General features: G+C 45.3%; 1 protein-coding gene and 2 pseudogenes across 1 annotated transcript; 1 reads left to right on the plus strand and 2 right to left on the minus strand.

Annotated features, from left to right (window-relative positions):
* Positions 1-4,725: 4,725 nt before the first annotated feature.
* LOC136505674 (uncharacterized) lies at positions 4,726-5,808 on the minus strand. The gene is made up of 3 exons (XM_066500829.1): positions 5,770-5,808; positions 5,562-5,680; positions 4,726-5,475 (listed from the first exon to the last, which is right to left on the minus strand). The coding sequence occupies exons 2-3, from the start codon at positions 5,631-5,633 to the stop codon at positions 5,197-5,199; spliced, it is 351 nt and encodes a 116-aa protein (XP_066356926.1). The 5' UTR covers positions 5,634-5,680; positions 5,770-5,808; the 3' UTR covers positions 4,726-5,196.
* Positions 5,809-5,815: 7 nt separating this feature from the next.
* LOC136505673 (uncharacterized) lies at positions 5,816-7,122 on the minus strand (annotated as a pseudogene).
* Positions 7,123-9,607: 2,485 nt separating this feature from the next.
* On the plus strand, positions 9,608-14,480 carry LOC136504978 (histone-lysine N-methyltransferase, H3 lysine-9 specific SUVH3-like; annotated as a pseudogene).
* Positions 14,481-14,869: the final 389 nt, after the last annotated feature.

Consider the following 14,869-nt stretch of genomic DNA (forward strand, 5'->3'; position numbering starts at 1 on the left):
AAATCCTCCATGCCCCGTACCTCCTTACACTGTCCGCTATCAACCTAGCAGTAGTGGCAATATCCTACCAAGTAGTCCGGCCGTCCCGCACCATATAGGGCGAGTAATACGTAAAGCTTCCCGGTGAATCTGAGTACTAGTAAGTCCTTAGGGATGACCAAGCTAGAATGTCTTCATCAGGTTTTCCATTTACCGTGCCACCACAGCACCTCCACCCCAGGCCCCTCCCATCACAGGTTCACACCTAGGGCCACCTCATATACCATTTACCAACCACAGGTATCCATTTTTCTAGGGGTGCCTAGGTAGCACCACATGGCAAGACTTGCCCCAGGCTCGTCGTATACTCCAACTTGGTCGACACAACCCTCACCCTCCACACACCCAAGTCACACACGCAGCACTCTCCCCAAAGTCCAGATAACACCACACATTAATGTTGTATAAGCGTAGTAGAAGTACAAGCAATGAAATATAGCAGTAGGCGTGTGTCTAGCCTAATAGCAGGGTATGCAGGGGTAAGGTTGCGTCAAGGTAGAGGCCATCAAGTAAACATACTACCATGCAAGTCCTATCATAGTATGATTATAACAGTAAAGTAAAGCAATAGCAGTTCTATATTAGCCATGCGTAATAGGTGCTACGAGGTTGGGTGGGATGTGGCACCTTTAGTGTAGTCGTCTCCGTAATCCTCACGGTACTCACGATCCTCGTCCGTCTGGTTCTCCTCCGAGTCTACATCGATCGCATTATAGTCGCGTTAGCGACGTCTATAGGATAGCACAAAGAAGCAATGAAAATTCAAATGAGCCAAATGCACTCAAATATGAGTTCATTGCGTAGAGCTTGATTTTAGATGAATTTTGGTTCTGGTCTTGCATTTTTCTGAGTTCGTATGAATTAGTTATGAATTTCCGAAGTTTAAATCATTTCTGAAAATGGAAAAGACTGAATTAATCCTGGGCTGACATGTGTCACGCTGTGACTGGTCCGCGTGGCATGCTGACGTCAGCATGACACCATTGGCTCGGCTCTGAGCTGACAAGTGGGGTCCTGCTGACGTCAGCATGACGTCATCAACGTCATTAGTTCCGACAGGTGGGACCAGGGGCTCTTGGGTCACTGACATGTGGGTCCGGTCAAACTCAACATCAAGTCAACGGGTGAGTCAACAGTCAACGGATCAGGGTCACTAACGTGTGGGGTCAGTGCTGCTGATGTCAGCAGCTGACGTCATCGTGACGTCGCATGACGTCACCTTGGCTGTGTTGTTACTGACAGGTGGGACCCGCGTGACGTCGACATGACGTCAGCATGACGTCACTTACCGACATGTGGGTCCCAAGTCTTTGTGACACTGACATGTGGGGCCAGGTCAACTGTCAACATTGACCAGTCAACGGTCAACTCGGACTGGGTCTCAAAAGGGCTCTGGCGGGCTCGGGTTGGGCCGGTCTGGGCCGGGCCGACCCAAACACGTGGCATGCTATGGCGCTGCCACGTCGTTGCCATGGGCCTCCATTGGGCTTCGTCTACCGTGCGGCCCGCACTGTGTGGTTCATGGTAGATTGGCGTTCACGGTCCATGGACCGCAGACACAGTCTGTGGTGGACTGTGTCCACGCTACTGTCTCCTTCGCTTGGTTCACGGTGGACTGAGCGCAGGGCTACGCTGCCCATCTCACTCCCTTTCCTCTGCTTTTCCCACGGCGGCTTACACGCCGGCGGTGAGCGCCCGGTGAGCCTCGCCAGCGACGCTGGTGCGCGATTGATGCGGGTGAAAGCTCCGCCGAGCCTCGGCGTCCTCATTGGTGGGGTTAACGTGGCGTGTGGGGTCCCGTAGTGTGCCGGCCACGGCGGCGGTCTTACGGGCACGATGGCGGCGTCGGTAAGGTGGCTATGGCCTCGGAGAGGTGACTCGGTGGTGCGTGTGAGCTTCATGAGGCTATTGCGGGCACAGCAGTGCTCTAGTGCTGCCCTGGCGGCCTCCGGTGGTGGCTGGCCGCGTGCACAGAGGCATCGGCAGGGTCTCAAACGGCGGCGAGCTCGTGCCGGTTGGCTGGGGAGAGGTCTCAACAAGGTGCTCACCGCGCAGTGCTTGGCGAGGCTAGGCGATGCAGCGGAGGGTTGTGGCCGTGTCGAGACGAGGCCGTGCCGTGCCGAGCAGCAACGTCGACGTGGTTGATCGGGGCGACGTCCTCCGCTCCGGCGACACCGGCAAGGTCGGGCGCTCCTTCTTCTTCCTCTATCCCTCTTCTCTCTTGGCTCGGGTGCGCAGTGGACGGCCACAAAGTGGCTGCGGGGCGATGGGAGAGCTCTAGGGCACCCGGGGCCGGGGCTTTTATAGCCGAAGCTCGGCCATGGAGCTCGGTGAACGGCGGATGGTGATCGAGGGGCGATCGGAGGCGCGTGCATTGCATCCAACGGCCCGCGCGTGGTTGCGTGGGCGCGGCGCCAAGGGGACAAGGCCAGGAGATTCGCGTGACCCCCTGGCCCGCACCTGCCACGCCGGTCGGGGCTTGGTCGGAGGAGTGATCGGCATGGGGGAGGAAGACGACACTGTGGCTAGGGGGTGGCTGACGTGTGGGGCCCGTGTGGCAGCGGCTGCAGGCGAGGTGAAAGGGGTGTGCGGGCGTGAGCGGCGTGCGGGCTGGCTGCGTGGGCCGCGCGTGGGCCAACGGAGGGGGAGAAGTGGAGGGCTGGGCCGGTAGTTTGGTCGTGCGGATTGGGCCGACCTGCGCGTGAAGCTGGGCTGTGAGGCTTTTTCTTCTTTTCTTTTTCTTTCTGTTTTGTTTTTCTTTTCCATTGTTTGAATTCAAATTTGGTTTGAAATTTGAATTCCAAGTTGGTGCAACTAATTCATTGGAGTTTTAGATATGAGGCCCACAACATTCTTTTATATATATATTAGGAATTTATTTAGCTATTTTGTATAACAAAAATAGGTGTAGTTTTGTTATACACAAATAGAAATAGTTTTCTTTTTAAACATTTATTCTTTGGTTTGAGTAATAATTACTTTATGGTGTGTTTCTTTTAAAGGAGTTTTTAGGCATTACATAAAACAGATGAAAATCCAAATCATCATTTTAGTTAACAATGTATGCTATGTTTCTTTTGTCAACATTTAAATAAACATGATTTAACATATGGCATGCCATGCTTATGTGTTGACTTGGGTTGGGGTTAGACCTAATGCATCTCTTTGGTTGGGTTTCTATACATGACACTTATCAACACATGGGAGTTTTTTAAGAAAATTTTGTAGTTGGTATTTTTAGTGTATGGATTTTTGGGTTGTTACAACATCAGCCTCCATGAAACTCCCCACCTCATTTCCAATCGTAACCGCCACCGATTTGTTCATCAGTCCCATAGGGAGGCGGGACACACGGAGCCAAATTGGGATAAAGGAAAAATTGATCTCATCAATAGATTTTGTACCATCAAACTCCGACACCACCAGAAGCTCCTTAGAAATCATCCACGGACCCTCCTCGAGCTCCCTTGTTTTGCCCGATGCCTGACTGAAGATGAACAGGAAGGTGTTGTCTCCCAGATCCTTGCATTCGATCCCTTTTGCCGGACACCAGATCCAGCCCACTGCCTGTTCAACCACCTCCGGTCTTGCCCAACGATCCGACAGAAGCTTCCCCACAGCCTGTGGTGGCAGTTCCTCCTTCTGCTTGCCTGGATTAAGATCAATCCAGACGCTTCTCTTCTCTGCCGCCGAGAGTTGCAACTTCTCCATCAATCCCTCCACATTCTCCATCACGAACTCCTCGATGAGACCGGGATCCCCTAGATGAGGCCCTGACGATCGTGCACACTACGCGCTAGCAACTGGATGTGGGGTTTAGGGAATTTTGTGGACACTGGGTGCAACACAATCAGCAGGAAGGACCCAGGGAGGATCGAACAAGATCATGAGAAGGAAATTAGGAGGGAGATCGATGGAAAGAGAGCACGAAGAAATCCTACAGTGCACTATCGTCACGAGATGCTCTCGAGTCGCCTAGGAGGCCTAGGCGCTGAGACAACCGCCGACGACGTTGCGAACCCTCGCTCATCTGGACATCTACCGAAGAGAAAATCTAAAAATTTATTTACGGAAAATAGCTGCGAAAATAGATGGTAGGGCGGGCATCGTTCCTCTGTTCGGTGGGGCCACTCACTATCATTTAGTGCTCCTCTTCCGTTGAAGCTGCCTGTAGCTACCGTGGGATGGCGGATCGACGCTGCTTCGTTGTCGGAGCCGATTCCGCTGGCTCCAGGCACCAGGCTGCAGCTCAGCTCGCCTCGCCTCCTTCCCCGCGCTCCGCTGCCACCCGGCATCCGCTGACCCGCTAGCTGCTGCTGCTGCTGCTGCTGCTTCCATTTCCCCTTTCCCTTCCCCGTCTTTCCACTGTGAAAAAGAACGGTTGCAGCCAGGCCAGCCGCTGGTGATTCCACCGCAGGAGAAGAAGGGAAGACAGCCAGAGCCAGTTCAAGTTGGCACTACCACTGTCGACCAAAGTTTAGCTAGGCGCTAGGCGGAATTTAGGCGCTGACCCATTGCCTAGCGCCTAGTCGGGAGTACTCGGTCCTACGCGCTCTTAGGCGTTTTTCTAGACGTTTTGGCAATATAGCCATAAATTATATATATATTATGTATATAACTATATATATATATGTATATAACTACTATATATGAGTCACAGTAAGTATAAAAAGAGGGCCTGTAGACATATCTTATTCCTAGCTGGCTTACTCTTGCATGTTCCTACTTCCTAGCTCCTGCAACACATTTTGACAGCTAGTAGTTAGTAAATTAGTCAATAGACAGCTACATGTTCATAAAAAAAATAGAAAACACTAAGTTGTGACTTATCTGGATGATTTCAGCAGCCTCCCATCCATGAGCACACCATATCAGCAGCTGGTAATTACAATACAAGTAGATATGACAGTAATACAAGTGCACAACATAATTTATAAATAAAGGACAGCACAAGCACATAGTTCTTAGTTCACAAGTGCACAAATCACAAAAGAAGACCAGGGCATCACAAAAGGCTTCACTACTAGATAGAGATGGTCCAAATCATATTTCTTCTTCACTGTAGTACACATCCTCATCGTCATACTCTTCTTCTTCAGACTCAAATTCTTCTCCTTCATAGAGCTCCCTCACTCTTGCACTTCTACGCAGCTCAAGCTATTCATCTGCTCCCACTGCCTCTCCAATGACAGACCAAGGTATCCCTGTACCTTCCATCTCATCTTCCTCCCCATCTCTAAAGTCAGCTAATGCACAATCATCCCCACCCTCTTGGAGAAAACCTTGAGCTTCAGTTGTATCACTAGACAATAGAACATCAGTGATTTTGTTTGACTTGATCTTTTCTCTCTTACTAAGCAGCTTGGAGTTGAATTGGATATACACCAGCTTGTTGAGGCGGGTTGTAGTAAGCCTATTCCTCTTCTTAGTGTGTATCTACAATTTAAAAAGAGCATTCTCAGTTCTACAATTTAATTGTAATGCTGCTGAAACTGAAATGTTCATAATAGATAGGTACTAACCCCTTCAAACCCACTCCAATTTCTTTCACAACCAGAAGAGCTTGATGTCAAAGATATGATCCTTGTAGCCATCTTCTGTAAAGCTGGTGTTTCATATCCATACAGTCTCCACCATGATGCTGAAATAAAAAAAACACCTCTATTAGTTTAGAAAACAGCAAACAACAAACAGCCATGAGCCATGCAAGCTTATAGGAAGTACCTCTACCTGGGTTGTAATCAAAGTTTTCAAAATTCCTAGCAAGCTTCTTGCATGCTACTCAAAGTGAGAAAGTTTGAAGCAAACCTAGTCACTCCTGGCCTCACTACCTCTTTCCCCTCTGTGAAGTATCTCAAGCACTCCAATGTCCTTGTGTGGCCATAGACAAATATGGTAAATGCCTTTGCTTGGTCAACCACTTTCTTGAACCGAGTCATGTTGCCAATTCCTTGGAGCATAAGGTTGATTGTATGAGCTGCACAAGAGGTCCAAAATATGTGTGGTCTCTTCTCTTCCAATAGCCTCTTTGCTCCCATGTTGTTAGAGGCATTGTCAGTCACTACTTGCACCACATTGTCTGGACCAATCTCTTCAATTGCTTTGTCCACAAGATCAAAGATGACCTCACTGGTATGTGAGACATGTGACATCTCCTTAGAGCTGATGAAGGAGGTTCCATCAGCACAATTGGTGCATAGATTCATTATGCTTCTCCTCTTCCTATCTGACCAAGCATCAGTCATAATAGAACATCCATTTTTCATCTTCTCGGCTTCACGCTCCTGCAGCAAACTCTTGGTTCTTTCATATTCTTCTTCCAGCAACTTCCCTCGCAGTGCATCCTGAGTTGGAGGTACAAGTCCTGGACCAAACTGTCCAATTGCTTCGCACATTTGCTTGAACTCATCATTATCACATGCATTGAAAGCAATTCCTGCCAACACAACATTGAAAGAAGCATAATTAGTGTTCAGTACAGGAAAACAACATCTAATGAACTTTGAAATGTAAAAACAGCATAGTATATTAGCAATTTACCATGTGTATAGGCCCATCTTGCAATGTACTTATGCCCCTCATTGGTTCTTTCTTTCCAAAGTTCCTTGTTCAGCTGTTGTTGCTTCAAAGAATCAGACTTGGTAGCTTTAGGATCAATAGCACGTGTCCATTTGTCAATGGGTCCTAATTTGTGGGGCTCTGAACTTCCAACACAGGTGACTTCATCTGAATCTGTTCCAACCCTAGATACATGAACTTCCTCTCTAATTTCTAGCTCACGAACAGTCTTCTCCTCCCTCTTCCTTTTTGCATCAGCTAGTGCCTTCTTGCACTTCTCTTTAGCCTCCATAGCCTGTGGTGTTCTTGCTGTGTATTTCTTCACATTCTTTCCTTCATGAGCCAAATGCTCCTTCAACCTATGAATCCCTCCTCTCATCTCCTTGTCACAGAGCTTGCACTTCACCTTGTCCTTGTTGCTAGCATCAACAAGAACACCATATTCCCATCCAACATCATCTGAGTTCCTTTTCAGGAGATTAGTTGCCTCAGTTCCTGTTGCATCTGGTGCAGAAACACCTTGTTCTGTCGACAATGACATCCTACATTCAAATTCAAGAGTTGAATCAAGCTCAAAGAGACAGGTAAGCACTAGTATCGCTCAAATTTTAACGATTAATCATTGTAATAGAAGCTTTAATGTTAACATGTTTACAATCAACTGTGAAGAAAATGACAGAGCAGTCATCAGATGGAATACTAGGGGCAGAGCCAATTGCCTCACTTACAATTACAAAGAACATTGATCACAACAATCTGTCAAGTTTTGCTCTCCAGGTCTGTTTTCAGTGTTGTCTGATTCCCTCTTTCTAGTTCCATTTGATTATGTGGCCTAATGTAACTATAGCTGTTTAATGGTTACTATTACTTATGAAGCATGTGCCTCTTACCATGCCAACTTGAATCATACAGTCAGTGGAACAGCAACATCACTATAGCAGTAGAGTTATGAAGGAAATTTGTCATTCACCAACTCTCAATTGCAAATCAATTCTTAATTTCAACAGATCAGCATGTTTCATAGAATTACAAGTCCATGGGAGAAGATCTACCTCCCACCTGATACTAAAGCTATTAGGGATATCTGTGTACTGCCTGGGGGTCTGTAAAGAAAGAGAACATGCAGGGGAGATGAGCAGGGGAGGAGCTGCCGGCATGGGAGGGGAGAGGAGCATGGGAGGGAAGGGAGCTCACCTTGGGGACTTGGGGTGGCCGGCGGGGAGGGGTTCCAGTCGAGGACGAGCAGGACGGCGGCGGCGAGTAGACGACGAGCAGGACCGGCGGCGCGCGAGTCGGGGACGAGCTTGGACGAGCAGGGGAGGAGCAGAGGAGGAGCAGGACCGGCGGGAGGAGCAGGGGAGGAGCAGAGGAGGAGCAGGACCGGCGGGGAGGAGGTCGTCCGGCGGGATGGACCTCGCCCGGCGGGAGGAGCAGGACCGCGCGGGGAGCAGGGGAGGAGCAGAGGAGGAGCGAATGGCGCCGCGCTCCATTAGCCTCCCGCGCCTAGGTCTCGTGGCCGCACGCGGGCCTATCCGCGCGGGAATTCCTCCCGCGCTCCGATTTGGCGCCAAATCGGAGCCGCCCTCGAGCTCGCGCGCCTACGCGCCGCGTCCGCGCCCGCCTAGCGCGCCTCCGCGCCGCCTAGCGCCGCGACGCGCGACTATGCCCCTAGTCGCGGCGACGGGCTTCGCCCAGCGACTAGGCGCGCGTAGTCGCCGAGTAATCGCCGCCTAGCCGAACTTTGTTGTCGACCCGTCGATTGGATTCCTGATCCATCCCAGCCTACAGTCGATCCTTCCGCCGGTAAGAAACCTTAGCTAGGTGTATTTTTTTCCCTAAGACTTACTTGTGCTGGGGGCTGGGGCATAGATGGATCTATTTACCTAGTACCTCCTTGTATGGGCAATCAAATCTATTCTTCTTGGAAAGAAAAAAATGCCTATTTAACCGTACAACCATGCCCAACGCAATTCGTCCCTCCCTCATAGTCATAGAGGTAGATGACGATTGCACTCTCTCATTTTCCAAGATTTTTTTAGGAACAGGAACACTTCAGCATTCCTTGGTCCGGTGCAAAGCTCCACCACTGGTAGTGGAGATATAATGTTCCTCGTTAGGCACGATGGCATGTAAACAATGCCACAGAAGCTCATGGGATTCATTGCATGATAAATACGGAGGTAACAAAGTTAGCTACCTAAACGCACCTTTTGGCAAATTTTGTAGTGCTACCTATTGCAATATTTTTATTCTTTTTCAACATGCTGCTATTAAAATGGGAAGTTACTTCTTATCTTTGTTCCATGCTTATACAAAATGAGAACTTTAAATTGCAACGTGGGTCCTAGTCAAAAAAATTTCTAGTATATGATATTAATGTGGAGTTGTCTCAGCTCACAAACTGTGTTTTTATTGTAATGAATTAGGAAATAAATATAAATAACAGCACGGATGATGAAATTATACTAGTGCCAGTTTCTTGTGTAAAGCCAATACTCTCAAATTGATCAATTAGCTGAGCTAACATAGTTTGACAAGTCCATGTACATAAGAAACTTTTAATTTGATAACTGGATGGACTAGTTAATTAGTTACAAGGTGCCTGCAGCAACACTTTTACTCTTTTCTGCCCCTATTTGCTTCCCCAAATCCTAGACAAGTGCAACTCCTGGTTATTCTTGCTAGCGTATCTTGTGAAATTTGTATACCTCATTCGTTTATGTGATTTAAAATCTCTTGAATTGCATTGTTAACTCAATATATCATTTATTTGGTAAATTGCATCCTTAACTCGCTTGTGCTTATTATAACCTAGAATAGACAGCCAAGGTTCAGTATTTCCTGATTTTGATATTTTCTCTTGGATTTGGATAATAATATAAAAATGCTAAAAAAAACGATGCATCTCTTTCAGTTTCCTCTGAAGTATGATCTATAAACAACTGAGGAGGGTACGAAGGAAATAGTGACATAAAACTTGATTTGGCCAAAGATCAATTGTTGGCTCACAATGGCTCAGCAGACAGCTTGACCGTTGAATGATTCAGCAGTTCTTGATGCCAAGCCCTTGCGTATGTTGACCCCCATGTTCCCTGCACCACTAGGTCTTCACACATTCACCCCTCAAAACTCACCTTCAGTTGTCTGTGCGACCCCATTTGGACCGTATGCTGGAGGCACTGGATTAGGGATGGCTGCTGGTGTTCCATCAATGTTTGCAGCACCAGCTGCTCCTACAGATCCCAGGGGAGAGCCTGATAGAGTCAATACAAATGGAGCTGCTCATGCTAATGGTACTGCAACCAACAGTTTGGCCACTCCTTCCTTACAAACTCCTCTATCAGCCGGGACACCGGAATAAAGTATCAGATAATATGGTTCCTTCAGCTAATTCAACTCCTCTGGTTCCCACGGTTTCTCCAATTTATTCACTTCCTAAAGTTCCTTCACCTCCTCAAGAAAATAATAATGTTGTTTCCCTGACACCTTCTTCAGCCACCCCACAGGAATCTGGCAAGAGGAAGAGGGGACGGCCCAAGAGTGTGCAAGACATTCATGTCCTGGCAACTCCTTTAGCTCCTCAAGCTGATAATACACCTATTCTTGAGACGCCTCCTGCACCCACTGTACATGAATCCGGTACAAGGAAAATGGGACGTCCCAAACGTTTACAGGATAGTTTGGATACGTCAACACCTTCAATTCACTCAAAAGATAGTGAGCCCACTTCCCAGACACCTGCGACCACCTCACCTGAATGTGGTAAAAGGAAGAGGGGACGTCCAAGGCGTGTGCCCAATGGTTCGGCAGCCCCAAGTCATTCAGGTTTCTCGATAGATGATGACACTGTTGATGCAGCAAAACGTGGACAGCCTAGGAAAATTGATACCAATCTGTTGCAGCTTCCAACTTTGTCTTCAGATGATCCTAGGGAAGCTGCAGATAATGTACTCATGATGTTTGAGGCACTGCGGCGGAGGCTTATACAGCTGGATGAGGTGAATCAAGCTGCAAAGCAGCAGCATAACTTGAAGGCTGGGAGCATCATGACTAATGCTGAACTTCGTGTCAATAAGAACAAGCAGATTGGAGAGGTTCCTGGTGTTGAGGTTGCTGACATGTTCTACTTCAGAATTGAGATGTGCCTGGTGGGGTTGAATAGTCAGAACATGGCAGGTATTGATTACATGTCTGCCAAGTTTGGTAATGTGGAGGATCCTGTGGCTATTAGTGTTGTGTCAGCTGGTGTGTATGATAATACCGAAGATGATCCATATGTTCTAGTTTACACTGGACAGGGCATGTCCGGTAAAGATGATCAAAAACTTGAGAGGGGTAATCTTGCACTGGAGAGGAGTTTGCATAGAGGCAATCCAATTAGAGTCATTCGCAGCGTAAGGGATTTGACTTGTCCAACTGGTAAGATATACATATATGACAGCCTTTACAAGATCAAAGAAGCCTGGGTGGAGAAAGCGAAATCTGGTTTCAATGTTTTTAAACACAAGTTGCTCAGGGAACCTGACCAAGCTGATGGCATTGCAATGTGGAAGAAAACTGAAAAATGGAGGGAAGATCCATCATCTAGAGACCATGTTATCTTAGGCGACGTGTCATATGGTGTGGAAAATAAGCCTGTTTGCCTTGTAAATGAGGTTGACGATGATAAGGGTCTTAGCCAGTTCACCTATATGACCAAATTGAACTATGGGAACCTGCAGAGCTCGATGAGAAAGATGCAAGGATGCAAATGTGCAAGTGTATGCCTCCCTGGTGATAACAACTGCCCTTGTACACACCAAAATGCTGGTGCGCTTCCTTACAGTGCTTCAGGTATACTTGTTAGCCGCATGCCTATGTTATACGAGTGTAATGATTCCTGCATTTGTTCAAATAGTTGCCGGAACCGAGTTGTACAGAAACGTGCCCGGATCCATTTTGAAGTGTTTAAGACAGGAGATCGTGGTTGGGGTCTTCGTAGTTGGGATCCAATTCGAGCTGGAACATTTATCTGTGAATATGCAGGTGAAATCATTGACAAAAATAGTGTGAATGAAGAAGATGACTACATCTTTGAGACCCCTCCTTCTGAGCCGAGATTAAGGTGGAACTATGCACCAGAATTACTGGGCACCAGAATTACTGGGTGAACCTAATCTTTCTGACTCAAATGAGACACCCAAACAACTGCCGATCATCATTAGTGCAAAACGAACTGGCAATGTAGCTCGCTTTATGAACCACAGCGGCTCGCCTAATGTTTTTTGGCAACCAGTTTTGTATGATCATGGTGATGAGGGACATCCACACATTGCATTCTTTGCAATGAAGCATATTCCTCCAATGACAGAGCTCACATATGATTATGGTCAGAGCCAAGGTAATGTTCAACTGGGATCCAATTCTGGTTGTCGGAAGTCTAAAAATTGCTTATGTCGGTCCCACAAGTGCAGAGGCTCCTTTGGATAATCAATCCTGTAATGAATGGATTTGGTCATATTTTGCCATACAAGGTTAGTGATTTCTTATTCCTTCCTCAACAGTACTCCAAAAGATGTTATTGTTCCATTTCCTGCTATCCCTATGATTCTGTAGTTCATGTGCCTAAGAATTGTGATGCTTCTGCATTGAGGGGCTGTGTGATGCTTATGATATATTGGTTAGGTTATATACATTCCAACTGGGAGTTTGTATGTTAGTTCCTTCCATTAAAATGAAATTTCAAATTTGGTATTAGTTTGTTCTTTTTTACACTTTGTAGTCAAATCAAAACTCACAAGACATTGGAATTAATTTTTTTTCCACGACAGGATACTCAAATTCTGTTACCAAGGCAATGAAATTAAAAAGCAATAAGTGTATAGATTGTGGAAACAAAATATTAAACGCTAAAACTACCAATGCCCCTGATCAGAAAGGGAACATGACAATATGGCAAAGTCCAACTTAACCAAGACAGCGAGCAACTACAGCGAATAAATGCTGCTTATTTACTCAAGAAATTTGACTTGGCCCATTTATGGTTGTACTCCTGGGCTGATAAAGTGTCCACAACAACAACATAGCCTTTCAGTCCCAAACAAGTTTGGTAAAATCTAGGAGTTGGAGAATCCGAAATGTATATACTGTTGATTACTAGTTGTTTTTAACACTTAAACTTGAAACGAGTATTATTTATCTGTGTAAGTACTACTATTATCTGTTCTGGAAGTTACGTCTGCTTGTTACTTGAAAGCATCCTTTTGAAAGTTAAGTTCTGCTCATTGCGGATAGTCACAGAAGCTTTTACATATGATTTTTTTTACAAAAAAAAGGCAATCATGGCAGAAATCAATACCCCTCTCAGTCCCCAACTTTGTTGTCATACCTAACATCTACAGATCTGTTTTAACTTTTAGCAAGTCATCCAATACTGCTGAGTCACTTTGCAGTTTTCCTGGTCTATGCAATCACTTTTCTAAGTGATGTTTCCACGCAATATCTTTACAGAAGCCTTTGTTAGCTCGAAGCTCCCAGCATCATTCACAAAAGACTCATTCAGTTTGGTCAAGTCTAGTGTTCCTAGAAGCTCTTTTGCTTAGGTATGTGACAGTTCACATGATTTTTATTTCATAATACACCCAATCTGCTGAAAGAAGTCTCTTCTCATTTGTTCCATTTTTCTTAGCACAATTTTAGGAAGCTGGATTGACATGTGATAGATGGGCACGCTAGTTAAGCTCAGATCATTTCTAACCTTAGGAGTAGAGACCATCGCTGCAATCCGTTCAACTTTTTTATTTAAGTTAGCACTATCAAAGCCATGTACTCCCTCTTTTACAAAATGTAAGGTGTGGTTTGACTGGATACTGTCTCCAATATTATACTTTTGTCCATTAATCTCTCATGTTATATAGCCATGACCAAAGAAAAAAAAGCATCACACCATACTTTAAATTTGATCTAAGGTACTAATCTTGTATCGTATAATCTACAAAACTTTCGGCGTTAATCAAAGATTATGAAGGTCGGGGCATGATATGCATGTGCACCTTCCAAAAAGGAGTTGTCTTGATTTATTGATGAGTGTGACATTTTGGTTTTGTCCTAAGTCAAAAGATCTTATGTTTGACCAAGTTTATAGAAAAGATTGTCAACATTTCTAGCACCAAATAGATTTACTATGAAATGTCATGATAAACTTAGTAATATTTATTTGATATTATAAACATTTGTATTTTTTGTATAAACTTAATTAAATGTAGGATTGTTTGACTGAGGACAAAAACAAAAATGACACTCCATGAGGGAGGTAGTACCAAGTTTGCAATTATAGTTCCACAATTATCTCCCATTCCAATGATCCCCTTCTTTATGGTCCATATATGATGTATACTACCTCCGTCCCAACAACTTCTACAGTTGTTTTAAGTCAAACTATTTTAAGTTTGACCGAATCTATCAAAAAAAACATTAGTATTATGACACCAAATTAATATCACTATATACCTCATGAAATATTTGGTGCTTAAGATAGTTTGACTTTAGGTGATTTTAGGAATTAATTTATTTTAGGACGTCAAATTTAAGATAGTTTGACTTTAGGTGATTGTAGGAATTAATTTGTTTTGGGACGGAGGTAGTATCTTAATTGAACATACTCTGATAAAATCACTACACAAAGGGGAATTTGAAGTTTTGAATTTCAGTTTTTTGATACTGAGAATGAAATGAACTAATAATGCTGTTTCGTCGTTTTCTTCACAGATTAATTCTCAGGCCAGAGTTTCCCAGACGAAGTTGTGGAAAGACGTCATTATGCAGCTCCATTGTTTCTGTATGCCTTTACGTGGCATTATGACCTGTTGAATCTACTGTTGCACAAAACTAGTGAAAAATGCCAGTGTGTGGAATGTGGACAGGTACAAATGTTGATACAGAGTGTGGAATCTGTACTGGCCCCGTTCGCTGGTCTGAAACTTGGCTGAAACTGGCTGAAAAACACTCTTCCGGCTGAATTGTTGTGAGAGAAAAACACTGTTCCGGCTGAAAAAAGAAGTCAAACAAACCGAATATGGGGTAAGCCGAACAGGGCCAAATACAGATTCCACAAGTTTCACGAACTTCATCAATGTTGTGTAGATCTGTTTTTTTCCTTAAAAAATGAATTAATTGGAGACTGGTGTGTATGGGTCGATGGACGGCCCAAATGTCTTTTAATATGGAAACCATAGAGGTAATCGTAAGCAACTTTTAGTTCAACAATATTCCATGATAGAGGTCCAGCACACAA

This window comes from Miscanthus floridulus, chromosome 14 (assembly GCF_019320115.1).
Source record: "Miscanthus floridulus cultivar M001 chromosome 14, ASM1932011v1, whole genome shotgun sequence".
NCBI classification, from domain to species: Eukaryota; Viridiplantae; Streptophyta; class Magnoliopsida; order Poales; family Poaceae; genus Miscanthus; species Miscanthus floridulus.